We start from the raw sequence: 17,655 nt of genomic DNA, 5'->3' as shown, positions 1-17,655 counted from the left end.
CTGCATCCGAAAAAAATAAGTAATTAAAAATACTTCCACCTATATTTACAGAAAAAAATAATAGAACCAGATTGTGTTTATAAGAGAAAAAGTACAGATGAAGTGTAAGGATAAATTTTCATGCTACATCAAGTCATTTCCCTGTTGACAAATATAGTTTTATTGAGAAAGTGTACAAACGTAAAGTTTTTGTTTTTTTTTCTTCTTTTTTTTAGAGGGGAAAATTCGTACCTGGTAAATTCCTCATGGGTGCGCCCCTGGTTACGAGTATTACCCATTCTAAAAAAATAAAATGATCTTATCATTAACACGGAATTAACGGGTTCGAAGCATCAACTGAATGTGTGTATCATTGTTCATTTGCATCGTACACTATTAGCAAGAAAGTGATCCTACGTACATGGTCATTCAGTGATAGAGCGCTTACCTCTGGTGCGTGGAGTCCTTGGTTTGAACCCCAGCCAAATAAGTTTGTGGTGAACAACTTCGTTTCCATAGGTTTTCTCGGGGTACTCCCGTTTCATCCCACATTCTTATTGCAAAAAAGAAAAAAAAATTCCCTTATCATTCACTTACTTCAATCATCCATTTCCCTTAGCCTAATGGGAATAACCGTCAGACTTTAAACTGAAATATTTCATTTTCGTCGATATAAACTAGAGGTTCACGTTTTTCATTTCGACATTAATGTTCAGCCTTTGAATATGTAATGGTCATCAACAACACACACACACACACACACAAAAAAAAAAAAAATCAAATTGAGGACCTCAATTGAAAACATTCGAAATCCTTAGACATAATATAGACCTACATATTTTTCACGTTCATATCTCTATTTCACGCAAGGAACGTAATTAATAAGTCAAACCACAAGAAAACACTGCCAAACGAAAACGTTCAAAATTATAACTTGTTTTGCTCTTTACATTCGCGGATCTAGCCCGGGGGCGGGGGTCCTAGCCCCCCAGATTTTTAAGTAACAAAAATAATTGAAATTATTATTTATACATTTTTGCAAGTTTATAGGAAACTTATGATATACCTATCATAGTCTATGGTCTGGCTGCCCCCCACGTTTTACCTTCTAGACCGCCACTGGCTGTGACAAAAAAATGTACTCTGGTGAACTTCACACATTTTTAAATTGCTTTATTTATTTTTTTTCCTTATGCTTTTACCTTTGTATTAGAATCATTGCTTACATCTTTGCTACTTTTGTTTATCTCGTATGTACGTATTTTTTAATTATTTATTATTACGTGGGATGCAGGAAGTATTAATTATAGAGACTATCACGGCACAGGTCATTAACCTTCGTTATATTTCTAGCATACCTCGCCAACTCGGAACTTCGACCAGACGTACAGGGTTTGTATGATAAGTAATGAGACCAGGTCTGGAAACATTGTTTTATTGATCTGATCTGTACAGGGACTTAAAAGCTTTCGAAGTACTCTCCTCTTGCGTCGATGCACTTCTGCAATCGATGTTTCCACGCTGCAAACGCCCCCTGGAAGTCAGCAGCCGGCATGTCCTTTAGAAATGTGGTCACGGCTGCTTGGATGGCTGTGACGTCTGCAAAACGGGTTCCTTTCAAGCGTGGCTTCAGCTTCGGGAAGAGGAAGAAGTCGGCCGGGCTCACATCTGGGCTGTAGGGTGGTTGTGGAAGGACTTCCACCCCAATCCGGGTTAAAAAGGAGGTCACTAAGAAGGCGGTGTGGGCAGGGGCATTGTCGTGATGCAACTTCCACCGGCTAGCGATCGCCGGTCTTTTCCGCTTGACGCTCCTGTGCAGTCTCTCAAGGACTTGTTTGTAGAAGGCGGCGTTGACGGCTTGTCCTTGGGGTACAAACTCCTTGTGGACCACCCCCACATTGTCAAAAAAAACAATCAACATTGTTTTCACCTTTGACTTCGACATTCTGGCCTTCTTGGGGCGCGGGGACGCAGGAGTGTGCCACTCCGCGCTTTGACGTTTCGTTTCAGGGTCGTACTGGAACACCCACGACTCGTCACCTGTTATGACGTCATCTTCAAAGTTAGGGTCACTGTTCATGAGGTTCAACAGTTCCTGACAACAATCAACACGTCGTTGCTTTTGTTCGTCAGTCAACACTCGCGGCACCAGTTTCGCACAGATTTTTCTCATTCCCAATTGTTCCGTCACAATCTTGTGCACTGTTGTGTGGTTCATATCGAGCTCATCAGCAATCAATCTCAACGATAATCGACGGTCTGAGTTCAGGAGATCCCTCACTTTTGCCACAGTTTCGTCCGTAGTCACTGTTGTCGGGCGTCCAGCCCTCTCCAGATCCTCAACGCTTTCCCGGCCGTTCCGGAACGCACTGTGCCAACGAAACACCTGGGCTTTGGATAGGGCTTCCTCTTTGTAGGCCTCCGTGATGAGAGAAAGCGTCTGAGTAGCCGTTTTCCCCAGGCGAACGCAAAATTTGATCGCATAACGCTGTTCGATGGAACCCTCCATGTTTGTTGATTTTCCGCCGTGACAAGAATGTTCACAAGGGCTTTGTCCAAGGCTTGTCCGCGCTCCACTAAGGCTCGGAGCCAACTGACGCGCGGTGCGTTGCTTTGCTCGGACCCCCCCCTACATCCTCCATCACCGACAAACCCGCTCCAGCGACACGCGCGCCGCGGCGCGGCGAGTCTCATTACTTATCATACAGACCTTGTACTTTCAGAATGTCATTGAAACAAAAAAATTTCTGTAGATGTAGACTTTATTCCTTGTGTTAAATTGCCAAGTTCAACGCAACAGAGAGTCTGAATTCTTTTGACTTTGGTATGCCTGTAAGCACTTGCACTGAAATCGAATGCAGAACCTTCCTAGATAAAGGGAGATGAGAATATGTCTACAAGCATTTCATTTTTCTTTTTCCTTTATTTTGTATTGTGGACGAAGGTAAGGTCGAAGGAAAGCTATTACAACTGAAATTACATTACGTCAGAATATTCTTGGCTGTGACCAAGCGCAACGTATTTCCTTCCTGTAAGCGCATGCGCTATATTTTCGGCGCGCGCGGCCCGTTATTCTGTAGCCCGCCCCCTCCTCATCTCCGTGAACCAGATCATGCTGTTTTCTCCAGCCAACCGACCCATTCTTCCCAGTACCGAGTGCTACGCCTTCGCGGAGCAAGTGCGTTCCGAAACGGTGGTGTTCAAGAAGGGATGAGAACAGCTGCGGTGACCTTAGGAGGTCATTTGAGGTTGACCTGTGACCCAAACAGGCGTCATGCTGATCGGTAGCTGTGGACAGGGCGACTCGGACACCCCACTCTTGTCTTCCTGTCGAGTTGTCGACCTCACCTAGAGGTTAATGCTAGTGTTCTTCCTTGGAACCTCCTCAAAGGTAAGCAAATACACTCGTGTTCACAGGCAAAATTTTTTTGCTGTTATTTTGAAATTATTTTACTTAATGGTGTTTATAACTTTGAAATATATTCCATTCGTTACATACATAAGTTCAAACGTACTTACATCCTCAGATGAACTTAACTCGTGGTCAGTAACATAGATATTAACAAGATATCGTTCTCAAACTCATCTTACTTTATATGACAGGTTTGATTTCAGTAATATTAAATTTAGTCCTCCTAGTGTAGCTTAGTGATTGGTTCGTTGTATTGGTGCACATGGTTCTAAGTTTGATTTCCGGCGGGAGTACAGATGTACTTATTCGTTGCACTGGAGTTCAGCATTCCATTCATCGGCGAGGTTATATGAGATGTGAACTTACAATTTAACATAGGATCCAAACCACATGAGTTCCCATCGGAAATCGAAGCCAGGTCTCTCGCACCGAAGGAGAGTACAGCTACGAGGGAGCTCCAGAGTTCATTACGTTGACCAAGATTTAACCCGCGTCAGGTACCATGGGGTCAAATTTGACCCCAGTGTTCTTTCCAGTGCTGTAACTTTTAATTCATTCAAAGTAGGTTCTAGCCATTTTTTGTATTTTCACTTTGGTTTCAGACAGCAATTATGCTTAGTATATACTTATGCTGGGGTTTACCTAATGAAGGGAATTTGTTAGTATAAGTATGTGGGATCAAAATTGACCCCATGGTACCTGACGTGGGTTAAAGGACGGCTAGGATTGGGGAGCTACGTGCATTAAGAGGTAGTAAATTCTAATTTATAAAAACCAGAAATAATGATTATAAGATATGCGATGTGCTGACCACGTATATTCAACAAAAGGTCTCTAGTCGGCCATATCACTTGCAGACCATAAAAAGAATGATTTTTTATTATAGAATAATGATTAGTGTAAAATATATTTCTCATTATCTGGTATTCCAAAGCTTTAAGATATAAAGGACGATGCTAGGATTGAAAAAAGAAGATATTTTTCTTCATTTTAGAATTCTAATTTCTTTGATTCTGACAAAGTTTGGGGAAGTAGGTACAACACTTAAAACCGCTAAAAGGCGGCTATAATTGAACTAAGCCATTAGTAGAGAATAAATTGTCTTATTGCGAGTGTGATAGAAAGTATGGTGGAAGACATGGGCGGCGATTAGGGGGGGCAAAGGGGGGCAGTTGCCCCCCACTTTTCTGAAATGGCCTATTAATGTATATAGTTTCAACCAGAGGCATTTGTATATTAACATTGATATACAAATATTCAGATCATGTCTTGCCCCCCCACTTTTAACGTCCAATCGCCGCCACTGGTGGAAGATAAGAGAGGAAAAGTAAGAATAAGGCTACAATTAATGGACAATATTGAAGAGGGTAATTCTTACGACAAAACTAAGGGTTAAATAATGGAAGACTATAGTCAATGAGAGCTAACCGGATCCAAAGGCTTGTTGGAAATGGAAGAACATCCTTGATGGTATCTACTAAAATTGTGAGGTAAATTCAATTAATGATCTCAATATTTTCTCTACATCGTATCCAATAATTCAATCTTAATGTCGTTCATCAGCGTTTTTTTAAAAAAAAAACAAGAAAAGAAAAAGATTAAGAGAGTGCATTTACAGAATTTAGTATTCGCACTTGAAACCATGTTAGCGTTTAGTATTTATTTTCCATGTGTATTCGTTAAGCAGTTATCTCAAAAGGATTACAAGACAATCATTTTCTGCAGATTGAGATTAAACATTTTGAGTAATGTTTAAGTATGAAAATACTTGTTGGAAATAGCTACTCTTTTTTTACTTGCCAGAAGCATGTTTCAACGTGGAATATACGAAATGACCAACAAATGTTATTATTAATTAATATATTTCAGAAATAGCAATGAAACACTGTATTACACTGAAAAATACTAATAATGCAGCATAATGTGAAATTTCGAATAATAATTGACTTGATCTTATACAAGGATATTATTTGAGGATATTTGCAGTATTCATCCGGTTGGACTGAGGATATGAGCAGAACCATTCAGGATACCCTCCAATGAAAACCAAGCCCAGGACCTTCCGATTGCGAAGAAGCAAAAACCGTAATTTTTATGCGCTCTAACCGTCAACCATTGTTTTTTTATTTTAGTAATTTTAGTTCTGTTATTCATTAATCAATATAATTCATAAAACCTTATTTTCATAAATTGTTCAATTTCTGTATTTAGTATCTGTTTTTCTGACCTTTTCTCTTTCACGGTGGCTCAGTGGTAGATCGCTTATCTCTGGTACATGGTGTCCCTGGCTCGATCCCAGGCCAAGTAAGTCTGCGGTGGACAACATCGCGTCCGTGGGTTTTCTTTGAGTTCTCCCGTTTCTCTCACATTGTCCATCCACCAATTATTCCATCATCATTCACTTGCCTTAATCATCCTTCTCCCTCAACCTAAAGGGCATAATAATAGAACGTCAAATTGAAAGATTTCAGTTCATTTTCCCTCTCTTTTCCTAGCCTTACCACTTTGCATATAGGGAGCAGCGGTGGCTCAGTGGTAGAGCGTTCACCTCTGGAGCTTTGGGTCCCGGGTTCGATCCCAGCCCCCGCCAATTGAACTTTGTGGTGGGCATACACCGTGTGCGTGGGTTTCCTCGGGGTTTTCCCGTTTGCTCCCACTTTCTTCATTCCACTATTTCACTTATTACTCATCATCACCGTCTCCTTTAGCCTAGCCGGCATAACCGTGGGACGTAAAGCTCAAAGATTTCATTTTTTCATTTCATTTCACTTTGCATATAAATTCCTAACACCGCATTCTCAGGGAGTTACATATTAGGTTTTGAATCCCTGATTTTTTAAAACTAAGTGTTAATTATATATATATATATATATATATATATATATATATATATATATATATATATATATATATATATTTAAGTTGAAAAAGCGTAACGGTACAAATACAAAACCTAAGCCTAATCTTGATTGTGCAGTTACATTTTCTCTATATACATTATGATAAGAATATAGTATGGCAAATTGATCAAAATGAATTCATTCATTGGGAATCAAAATATTTACATTAAAGTATGTAGTGAAGAGACATTAAATTGATTTTTCAACTTAGGATAATAAAATACTTATGTGCAATATTTTTCATCAAATATACATATTTTGAGAATGAATATATTGTTTCTTTATGACTTAGTCTTCCTAAAATTCTTGATAACGCATTTTTAGGTATCTGTATTGAAGATCGTAATCATAATTATTCCATGCAATATTGTTCTCGACTAAAGAATTGTCACTAATGTAATTTATTTGATGGTAGTTTCTACTATATTTTTGTGATATCCCAAGTAAGGTAACTTATTTTCTTGAATTCGTGTAACAGCGTTCTTTTTTTCTCTTTTCAGCAGCTTTCAATACTGCTCTTCTTTTCCTAATATTCTCATTAATTTCCACTTCAACCTTGATGATTTTTGTTCTCTTGTCTTTAGCTACTTTCCGAAACTTCCAGTCATTTTTCATCGCCATACTTCGTAATATGTCTATTTCCATCTTTTACAGTGCGATACTACGCAAGAAACATTTGGTGAACTCGTAATCCTTGATATATGTAACTATTGTTAAATCATTTCTTCCGACTCTTACAGTACTTAATTGCTTTTACATGCCATTTACTCAATGTCAAATTTCTCATAATTTGCACACTTCATACTAGAATATCGCAAACAGTACAATACCAATTGTTTACTCATCTAAGTTAAGATATGTATCAATCTATATAAAGTGTACGAAATAGACAGCTTCTCCATAACTTTTTATTATATAAAAATGAAACCGATCTAGTTTGTGATCAGATCACGAGAAAAGGGCTGAACCGATTGAATCGATTTTTTGGATATAGTTATCATCTACCTCAAACTGGGTTTTTATCGTGTTATTTTGATTAAAATGTATACTCTAAAAGAGGAGTGTGGGGACAAAATTTATACGAAAAATTGAGTATCACACGAGTCTGTTCAGTTAGGAAAATGAAATTTGGTATATAAACTCATTAAAAATAAGTGGACCCGTGTCCCAGCGTTTTTGAGACATCCCGTTTGAAGGGGGGGGGAGGTGACATTTTCTATAATTTTGTTTCTTCACATTGAAAGCGACGTTGCACTATTTGTAATTGAATCACTGGAAAACAGTTCAACAGCTTGGTATGAATTTTGGAACATTGTACTAACTCTGAGCTAGGTTCATCATGTTAGTTTGATTAAAGAGCACTGGCGCAAATCCCAGGAAGGATAAGGGGGACATGCCCTCAATCTTTTAACTGGGGTGACTGTTCCCCCCAATAATCCAATTTGAAATGTGATTTCCATCTACATTATAGATAAGGATCATTATGAATGCCTAGTAGAAACATACCAATCATAAATATGCATGTATTCAGTATCAGAATGTGTTCACGGCACTGATTTTTAATACTGTTATGTACCACTACTTTCTCTACATCGCCTGATATACGTATAATATACAACAGGTTCACCTCGGAAATCGGGCCCATTTACCAGAATATGAGTCTCATCTCCCTCCCCCCACGGAATAATCCACAAATCTGCTCGCCTCCCAATGTTGAAGACAACTCTGCTCCCCTGATTCTTCACAGCATTGTTTTTCGACTTCGTTCCCATTTTTTAAGCGATGTTCAAAATATTTATGGTCTTACCCGTCACCCCCAATGTTGAAGACAGATTTGCGCTGCTGTTAAAGAGCGTACCGTAAGCGGGACAGAGTGAGTTCAAAATTTATGTGCGAAAAAAAAAATACAGTATCTCAAGAGCTCGTCAAGCTAGGAAGAGGAAACTCTGTATATAAACTTTTCGTTAAAAATAAGGGGACATGTGTTCCAGTGTTTTTGAAAATTTCCATTTTAAGGGAGGACGAAACATTTTCTATACGTAATTCCTTTCCTCACATTGAAAACGATGTTAGATATTCGTGAGCATATCGCAGGGAAACGGTTGAATAGTTAATATTGGAACAGTAAGTACCTATCTTGAGCTAAGTTTTTTTTTTTACCTTGTTCTTATGATTAAAGGGCGTATTCTAAGTGGGATAGAGGAATTTCACTCAAAAATACTATCTCACAAGCCCGTTACGTTAGGGAGATGAAACTCAGTACATAAATTCTTCATTGAAAAATAAGGGAATACAAGTTTCACTATTTTTGAAATTTTCCGTTTTAAGGGGGGGAAGGGCGTGTTTTCTGTAATTTGCTTCTTCACATTGAAATAGTATTTCGTCCCTCTCAAATCTTACTTACTTGCCCTTCTGTTTTTGCTTTCTTTCCTTAACCTAAAACTATTTTGGAATTGAAAACTGTCCTGTTATTCTTAAATAAACATTTTAAATTCAAAGTCACAACTGGTAAACATGTCCTACAAAAGGATGTACCAAAATGAAAAAAAAAAAAACATTTTTCCTTTTCTCTCTCTTTTTTTTTCAATAAACTGCACAATATCATTACAGTTGTCTGTTTCAATTTCAGATTACAGTTGCCATTACAGAAACACTTTCCATCAGCTATGAAGTCTACAGTTCGTATTCTCTTTTCCTAAAATATTTCCTAGACATTTAAGACTAGTCACCTGTTCTTCTTTCTCTCCTCACCAAAACGTAAGCTTCACACATTCCAGCTCTTTTTCATTGCTTTCGTCTTTTTTGACACCTATTCTCATCCCAAATCGTTTACTGAAATTTCTAAAATTTTCTATTATTTTTCATTTCAGTTTCTGCTTTAAAATCTGCAGCATATGCACCACATTTACAAAGTAAATATTTTTATCATTATACCCCATATCGTAGTTATATTTTTCAATGTGTATACCATTTTAAAATTATATGTATATTTCTTCTAAATTACACAATATTAGTAAAAAAAAAAAAAACAATCACTCATTAAACTATTCGAAATGTTTCATAAAGTATACGAAATATTTATTTCTTCTCTTCTTGCTAGAATTCTTTATTAAAACTAAAATCGCCTACCAAGTTGCTTTCTCATTTCACATGTTAGAAGTGTTTGTTCGAATTCATTTCAAACTTTCGCAAAAATTTGTCGTGTTGACTTACTTACTTTTCGTGATTAAGATCTAGACTATAAGTATGATTTTTTTTCATTATATATTTCTGAACATATTCACTCCAGCTGCCTACAACTTCTTTTCCCTTTATATTTTTTATTCTTATTTTCTGTTGCTATACGTATTTGTCTTTCTTTTCTTTTGACATACTTCCATTGTTTTCATTTACCTAAAAATTTATTCATATTTATCTACTCTTTTCAACTGGGTAGAATTTGCCGGCTTCCCTTTGTATTTTGATGTTACACTTCCTATATTCTATTCCTATCTCTATTCTTCTACTGTTTTCTCAAGGTTTGATATATGGAAAGGTGCAGGTAATTCCGCTGTCCATTGATATTTCTGTAGTTCAGTATGCTTTGAATTGTAATACTTTTGCTTCAAATTTGAAATCGAATCTACTTTTTAATTTTCTTATTTTCAACTTCAAATATGTTATTTCGTTACTTTCTTCCTCATTTTACCATTACAATTTTAGTTGTATGTATATATATCCACTTTGACCAGCACCAGATTGCAATTTGAGATTCGGAACAACAAATGATAAAACCATTAAAATAATTTACTTGATCAAGATCAAAGACGAAATTAACTGATAGATCAAATGTATGTGTGTGTGACAAAAGAAACCAAACACAATTGCGATTATGTGAAAACCTGAGACAGTTGCGACCATTACGTTCCTTTGAAGGTCAGAAGGTCATTTCAAAATATGAGCTGTGATAATTACGACCAAGTTGTTTGTATCAAATTTAGAATTAATATTTTATATCGAGATTAGAAACACAGCTGAAGGCTGTTCAGTGAGAATAATACTCATATAAAGGTATATGACAAGCTCATACATAGCTAAGAGAATTACGACAGCACAATATTTATTGTGTGTGAATATTCCGATATTGAATGCGGGTTTCGAAGCAACTGCCACATTTGCATTAAAAGAAGTGTTTCAATTAATGTATGTAAATGCTTACTTTTTGGACATGAAGGATGGGAGGTGCAAAACTTGTCGACCTCATCTGTGAATATAATCGTGATAATGAAATAGCTTGAGTATTCAAAGGTAGGCAGCTCTAGTTGTTTGAAGTCACAGGACGTGAATGAAGCCAGGTTATTTATCCATGGAGAAGCATCTGTTAATCTAAGGTTACAAATGCTTTAATTTATTTTCTACTTTTAATAATAGCTAGAAAATAAAGGTGATACTGTGGATGTATAGACTTGCTACCAACAAATACACAGAACCAATAATGTTGTAGAAGGATGGGATAATAAAATAAGTGCATTGCACGGTAAATTCCATCCGAAAGTTCAAGACTTGTTTGCCTTCCTCAAGTCTGGAAGCAGAAAGCACCAATCTGATGTTTATTAGAATGACATAACCTAACAAAGGATCGCAAGAGAGAAACGATACTCACAGATGAATAAGAGAACAGAGATTCGCTCAGATGTACGAAGTAATTGGTAATTTCAGAAAACGCCTGAGAACCTTGACTCATATTTGAAAGCTGGATTAATGCACGATCTCCAGTGAAACTGACTATGCATATGATGCTTATATCTCACTGTTAATCTACGGTAGATAAATAAGAGTTGTGAAAAAGACCATGAAATCAAAATTAACAACTTTAAACACACCAAAATAATTGAGTATTAACTCGGGGTTCCGTCTATTTTGCCAATCTCAAATCTAGAAAATGTGTGAGAAAAATAGTTATTTTGTCATCAATCTTGCTCGGGTGTATCAAATCTCTGGAGCCATAGGCCAAGTCTCTTTTGAGTAAAATTACGGAAAAATGTAAAGAAAGGAAAGTTGTTGGAAATATGTGAGTTTTAATCTAAAATGTTGAAATTTTTCCAATCTCACGATCCGTTTAAGCTCAACGCTGATAAGACCCTGTAAGCAAAGTGAAAAAAAAAAAAAAAAATGTTGCCAGTTCAGGAGCTTATTTACTTTGGCCTTAACCGTATCAACAATACAGCATTATTGCGAAACGGATTCTTGGTATCGTACGTTCCCTCACACAACAATGTGAACGTTCCGCGTCATTTTACCTTTCTTGAAACATCCAGTTACGAAAGTCGGGTAATATATCATTTAACGTTCAACCACAAGAAATACAAAATGTAGTTAGTATCTGTAGATAGAAAATACTTTGTAAAAATGAAGTCAAATCAGAAATTTATATTATTACTTATCTGTTTTGTTTTCTGTGTTGAGAAGCACTTTCAAGATTCAAAAACAAATTCAGCAATATTAAAAAATATGTATTACTTGGACAGGAAAACGTATAATCATGGAACAACTTTCCTAAAATTGAAAAAATATTTTTTTAATGTGGTTACCAATAGTTACAAAAGGAAAGTCACTTGAATTTGATATTAGCATAATGTCTGAATAAATTCCTCTTATCAAAGTCAGAAATTGGAATTTCGCAAAAATTATACCCAATAAAATACGTAATCAAGTATTCATTCTAATAGAATAATAAAGTTAAACGTAAAAACAATATATTTTGAACATAAACCATCGCTGTCGTAAATAAGTTAAAAGTTAAAAGATAGAGACAGTACATACTAGTATACAGAGCGTAAAGGACTTCTTCCCTTTCTTTTCAATAACTAGACTTCCAAACTATTCTTCGTATAAGTATAGGAGGAAGTTTTATACCTAGGTAGTACGACTCCATCCATAATCTCTCTCTCCCTCCGATAGGTATTCAAGCAAAAGCTATAGAGTGAAGCGTATTTTAAAAAAAAATAGCGTCAGAAAAGTAGGTTCCATTTCCAGCGTTAACTCTATATCGAAATCGAATGTTTTAGATCTATTATTTCGGTTTCAACATTGAAGCACTATGGTTTGGAAGTTTAATATAGTCCTAAAATCTGGAACAAAATTCACTGGTTTTAAAATCTCTGAAATATTTTTTTCTATTTTTTTCTTTTAAATAAGCCAATTTTAAACATAATCAACATTTTCAAGGCATCTGTTTGTTCTTAGTGACATTTTCGTCTCACCCAGGTTTCTTCTTGTTGCATTACAACACTTGGCATGGCAACGTTTTTCTATCCTCTTTCTGAACTCGTTGATCGAAGATTCATAACGAATTTCTCTCTCTGAATGTTTATTTCAGGACTTCTATCTTTGTTAATAAAGTATGGATGCGAAATAAAGTGATCACTAGCTTTAAAAACATTTGACCAAATGAGAGCAAAATTATCTTCAGCAGTTGGTCGAAAAAGTGCAAAACGCTTTTTCACGCCAGCCACCCCGAATGAGATTTTCCTGGGTTTTCCTCATTCATACCAGGCAAATGTCGGGGTGGCACCTAACATGTAGGTTCCAGGCCGCTTCCTTGTTTCCCCAATCCTATCTTCCTTCCCTTTCCCCGGATTGTGTGCTCGCCGAGGGACGTCATCCCTGAAACGTAACAGGCTAACATGGCCAAAGATGCCGAAAGGCCAGAAATCTAAATCTCAAATCAATGTCGGAGATGTCTTAGAGGGTCAAGGGAAGAAGAAACACTTTGATTGCGGTAAAATGCAAGTAAATTATATGTATAAATAATGGAAATTAGCCAGTCTACCGTCTGTATTTCCAATTATTTCTGTAATTGTGGTAATTCCCTTTCCCGTAACCACCGTCCGTATTCTAGTCTCTTAACGCATGAATTCCATGTTTTTCATTGCCTTTGTATTCTGCTTCAACTTCAGTTTCATTCTGCTAATTCACTTCTTTCAAGATTTTTCTGCTCCCTCGTACTGAGAGCAAGTTGTTTCATGCTGGAAAGTCGAGAATTTTCATTAAGGCGAGTAAAATACTGATATATTGTGTCCTTATTTCCGTAAGGAGTTCATACACTGGAGTTGACTGTTGCAGTGATATTTAACGCATTATTTGCATTGATTATCATATAAATATCGTGTTTGGGTCGTCATTTACGTAAAAGTTTTAGATTTTATGATCGTTTCATAGCGACAAGATACCCTCTTGTTTTTCCTATCCTTAGTTTCAACGTTCTTCAAATCCTGAACAGCTAGTGTGTAATAATATCTATTTCAGGTACTAACAGTATGCAGTTGTACTGCTACTACTACTGATGCTACTATTTCTAATACCAATTTAACAAAGAAAGATTGATAACATTTGGTGGTATTCCACAATAAAGTAAGCAATTTTATGTTGAATTTTAGAATTCTTTTGTAAATGTTTAATTTATAGATATCCAAGATAAAGATTTTAGACTTACATAAAACAGTCACCCAAAAATAACTGCATTCTGGAAAATAGTTAAGGTAAAGGCTTAGGAAAAAGGGATTTATTTCAGAATTACAAAATAAATATGATTTGGCAATCGGACTCCGCACAGAAATCATCAATATTATCGCAGAACTTGCATCGAAAAAAAATTATTGAACACAATTTCCAGATTTAAGATTGATGTTTTTGAACTACATTAAGACTATTTCACAGTTTAGTTACAATACAATCTTTTTACCGTTCATGTTACCACAAGCACTTGTATTTCCGCGTTTATTGTATTGAAATCGGTCTGAAATGAAAGTTTTATAAATTACCCAAAATTAAATACCTTGTTTATACACATTACATTCGATTCTAAAACAAAGGAGCTACATACTTCATTGGTTTGCACCTTTAAATTATGGCTCCTGCTCGGAGTTGCAAGGTTCGTCTACAGCGGGGTTTCTTAACCCGTAGGTCGGGATCTTCTTGGGGGGAAGTGGTGCGAAGGGAAGTGAAGATATATATTTTTAAAGATTTATGTCGAACTAACAGAATACCCGTTCTACGCACGGGGAGAATACTTTTCTTTTGGGACATAAAATGGTGGTCGACATTAATATCGGTCATTTTCGACCACATATAAATAATATCCCCTTCCCCAAGTTGCGGAATTGAATTTGGGTTTAAATGGCATTGGATGTTTCACTGTTCATCTCAGCGACCCTGAAAACTATGAATTCATCACTAATATCGATCATTTTCGATCATTTTAAATATCTCTCCCTCCCCTTCCTCTAAGTTCCACCATCAGGGTGAAATAATAAAAACCACCCCAGCCCCAAACCTCATCTATGTTGAAAATTTGATCGAGATCGGTCATGTGGTTCAAGAGTTATTAAGTCACAAACATAGTGACTTTCAATGATATAGCTATATAATATCGATTTCTTATTTTCATAGACATTATTTTATTCCCATATTTATTGCCAAATGTAGGAAAGAATATTAAAATAAATTTTACTTAAATAGATTGTCGTTTAGAACAAAGGAATCGCTTTAAAGCAATGGAAATGGTGAGAAACTGCATATTAATATACAAGAAAAATCCAAATACAGCTGTAATTGATAGGCAAAAAAAGATAAAGAAAAACTTAAATCGAAAATTACTTATGAGGTCACTGTCAAGAAGTGTAAGAAAAACTGGTCGTCATATGAGGTAATTTGAGGAAGTCTGGTCTATAGTAATCGGTATTGATTTATCTCAGCCATGTATTGAATATCGGTCACTTGTATACTACTGATCTGTTTTACTATGTTCTTGCGTACACTTTATAACATAACTGCAAGGCTCAGTGGTAGAGCGTTCACCTCTGGTGCTTGGGGTCCCTAGTTCGATCCCAACTCACGCCAAGTGAACTTTGTGGTAGACAAACAACGTGTGCGTGGGTTTTCTTGGGGTTCTTCCGTTTCTTCCCACTTTCTTCATTCCATTATTTCATTCATTTCTCATCATCACCGTCTCCTTTAGCCCAGCCGCCATAGCCGTGGAACATAAAACTAAAGATTTCATTTTCATTTTTCATAACTGCAAACTAACCGCGATGCTCAAGATAATCAACAAGACTTCTTTATTTGTATGGATGGATGGGAAACCTGTTTATTTTTTTAAGTTTTAGAAAGAATATCTCCTGCTTTTTAGTTTTTCTTCAAAATTTTGTGTAGCAATCGAGTTGGAAAACAGTATCCACCAACAGCTTTCAAAGACATTACATGTATTAACAGAAAGCTGAAAGAGGGAAGGGAGAATCCTTTTGTTGTTTGTTTCGTGGGTGCCAAGTCATTCAGTTGATTGCTTCTGAAGCGAGCCATAAAGCCAAAGAGATGAGGAAAGGTTGTCCCTCTTTTCTGTTACATACTGACTGCCCCGTCGTGTTTCGTGCTCTATGGATGAAGGGAGACATTTTTAGCTCGAGCCTCCCAGAAGGCCGTTTAGATTATGTAACTACTCCCTCTGTGTGGTTGCTCCAGACATACGAAAGATGGAGACACAGATTAAAGCACCGTAACAACGAAGGCAGTAGTGTAGCTGTTACACGTTTTGTTAATTTTGCTCAAACATTTGTTGGCAGTAACGTTTTAGACGTAAATTGGAATTTAGCCATATTTCCTTGCACAATCATTTTGCAGTAGCATTCTTGTACAGAAACAACGGAAGCATTGTAGCAATCAAAAATTCTCAGGCTATGTGTCGCGGTATCTCAGTGCATCGGTTCCGTTAAGTTAGTGCACATGTCTGTCTCAAGAAATATGAACTTATCAGGAAGTAGGGACGTACGCACGGGGGGAGGGTCCTTGGGGACCGGACTCCCCTGAAATCCCGACTTTTCTGTAAATTTAGTCTAATTTTAGGGGTGATTTTTTTTACAAATATTAATATAAATTATCCTCATAGTAAATTTGGACCTACCCGAAATAAATTCCTGTATATGTCAATGTCTGGAAGTATTCTTCTCGAAAGGAGTCCTCACTTGTCTAATATAGTTAGGTATAGTTCGACAAAAATAACTTGAATCGCTGAGGCTTATAAATGCTGAAATATGGTAGCACAGTTACTGTTGGGACTTCTTTACGACATACTTTCTAAAATAATTCACTCCTATCTACTGTTTTTACTGTTTTTATGTAACAACTTCTTCTGGTGTTTTTTTTTTCTGAAATCTGATAAGAAGCAAGCTAATCGCGGTCGAACTATAGGATCACTAAATTAGAAGAAAACAGGTAATATCTTAATTGCTTTTCCCCAATGGTATGTATACGTATATATACAATGTCGAAAATTTTTAAAAATAGTAATGGGATATATTGACAAGACTGGAGTAATTATGGCTTCATTTCACACATTCATTCCTACACATCACTTAATATTATTCTTCCAAAACAAAGGCGGTTTTACTTCTTATTTGGACCTGTAATGCAATATCTTGCATCTTAATACTACTTAAACGTTATTCAAAATAATTACGTTATTCTAATATTTTTCCTCCTATTATTCACTTCTAGTTCATCAAATAATTTGTAGCGATGATTATTCCAACATTTTACAGAATAATTACTTAAAAATTGTTGGTTGTTGAAAGACGTATTATTTTGAATAATTGATTCATCATTTTTCGTTATTTCAACAATTAATTGAAAATATTTTTCCTAATTGATTGCATATAAACTCAATTTTAAGCAAGAAAGGACATGTAAGCTGGCCCCGGAAATTAACAGAGCGGTCCTTTGCTGTTTCTTTTCCTTATTTACTTATTCCACTCATTTCTTTAACCGTTTTTTTTTTTTCGTTTTTCGCCTCGGGGGAGATTGACTGAAGTTCAAAATTTATGTATAAAAGAAGAGAATAAATACTCGGGACAACGGATATTATATTGTCAAGTCCATGGTTTTCGAGGTCGCTGAAATGAACAGTGACGCTCCCGATGCCGTTCTATTACAACTTTAACATCCTTCGTCAGATGAGGGAGAACAACAAAACCAAAATGACCAAAATTTAGTGTCAAATTCATAGTTTTCGGGATCGCTGAGATGAATAGTAACAATCTCGATGTCGTTCAAGTCCAACTTGAACCTGCATCGTCATGAAGAATGGGTTAACATATCCAAAATAACTGATACTAATATAGAATCCATATTGTTTAATAATAATAAAGTAACATTGTGTGTGTGTATCACTAGTATTTCGCACAGAAAGATGTGACCTAGAGCCACCAAATTTTGTGCACAGATATCAGGTCTAATCTCATATGAAGCCCCCCCCTTTTTTTCGATTTTCAACTCGGAAGGGGGATCGGATTTGGAGGCTTGAAAATGTATACAAGAATATTTGCACGTTTC

General features: G+C 36.3%; 1 protein-coding gene across 3 annotated transcripts in view; it reads left to right on the top strand.

The window, feature by feature from the left end:
* Positions 1 to 17,655, top strand: part of SK (small conductance calcium-activated potassium channel) — a 1,328,561-nt gene that overhangs the window by 581,956 nt on the left and 728,950 nt on the right. The window contains exon 1 of one of the 3 annotated variants that reach the window (XM_081734016.1): positions 3,139 to 3,370. The exons of the other annotated variants lie outside the window; for them this stretch is intronic. Coding sequence (XP_081590142.1) covers positions 3,338 to 3,370 — 33 coding nt within the window. The 5' untranslated portion in view covers positions 3,139 to 3,337. Of the gene's footprint in view, positions 1 to 3,138; positions 3,371 to 17,655 lie in introns of those variants that run through there. 3 annotated transcript variants of the gene reach the window in all.

The sequence above is a fragment of the Thermobia domestica genome, chromosome 12 (assembly GCF_964235325.1).
Source record: "Thermobia domestica chromosome 12, izTheDome1.hap1.1, whole genome shotgun sequence".
Taxonomy (NCBI): domain Eukaryota; kingdom Metazoa; phylum Arthropoda; class Insecta; order Zygentoma; family Lepismatidae; genus Thermobia; species Thermobia domestica.
Note: the sequence above shows the minus strand (reverse complement) of the source record. Positions and strands in the feature narration are given on the sequence as shown.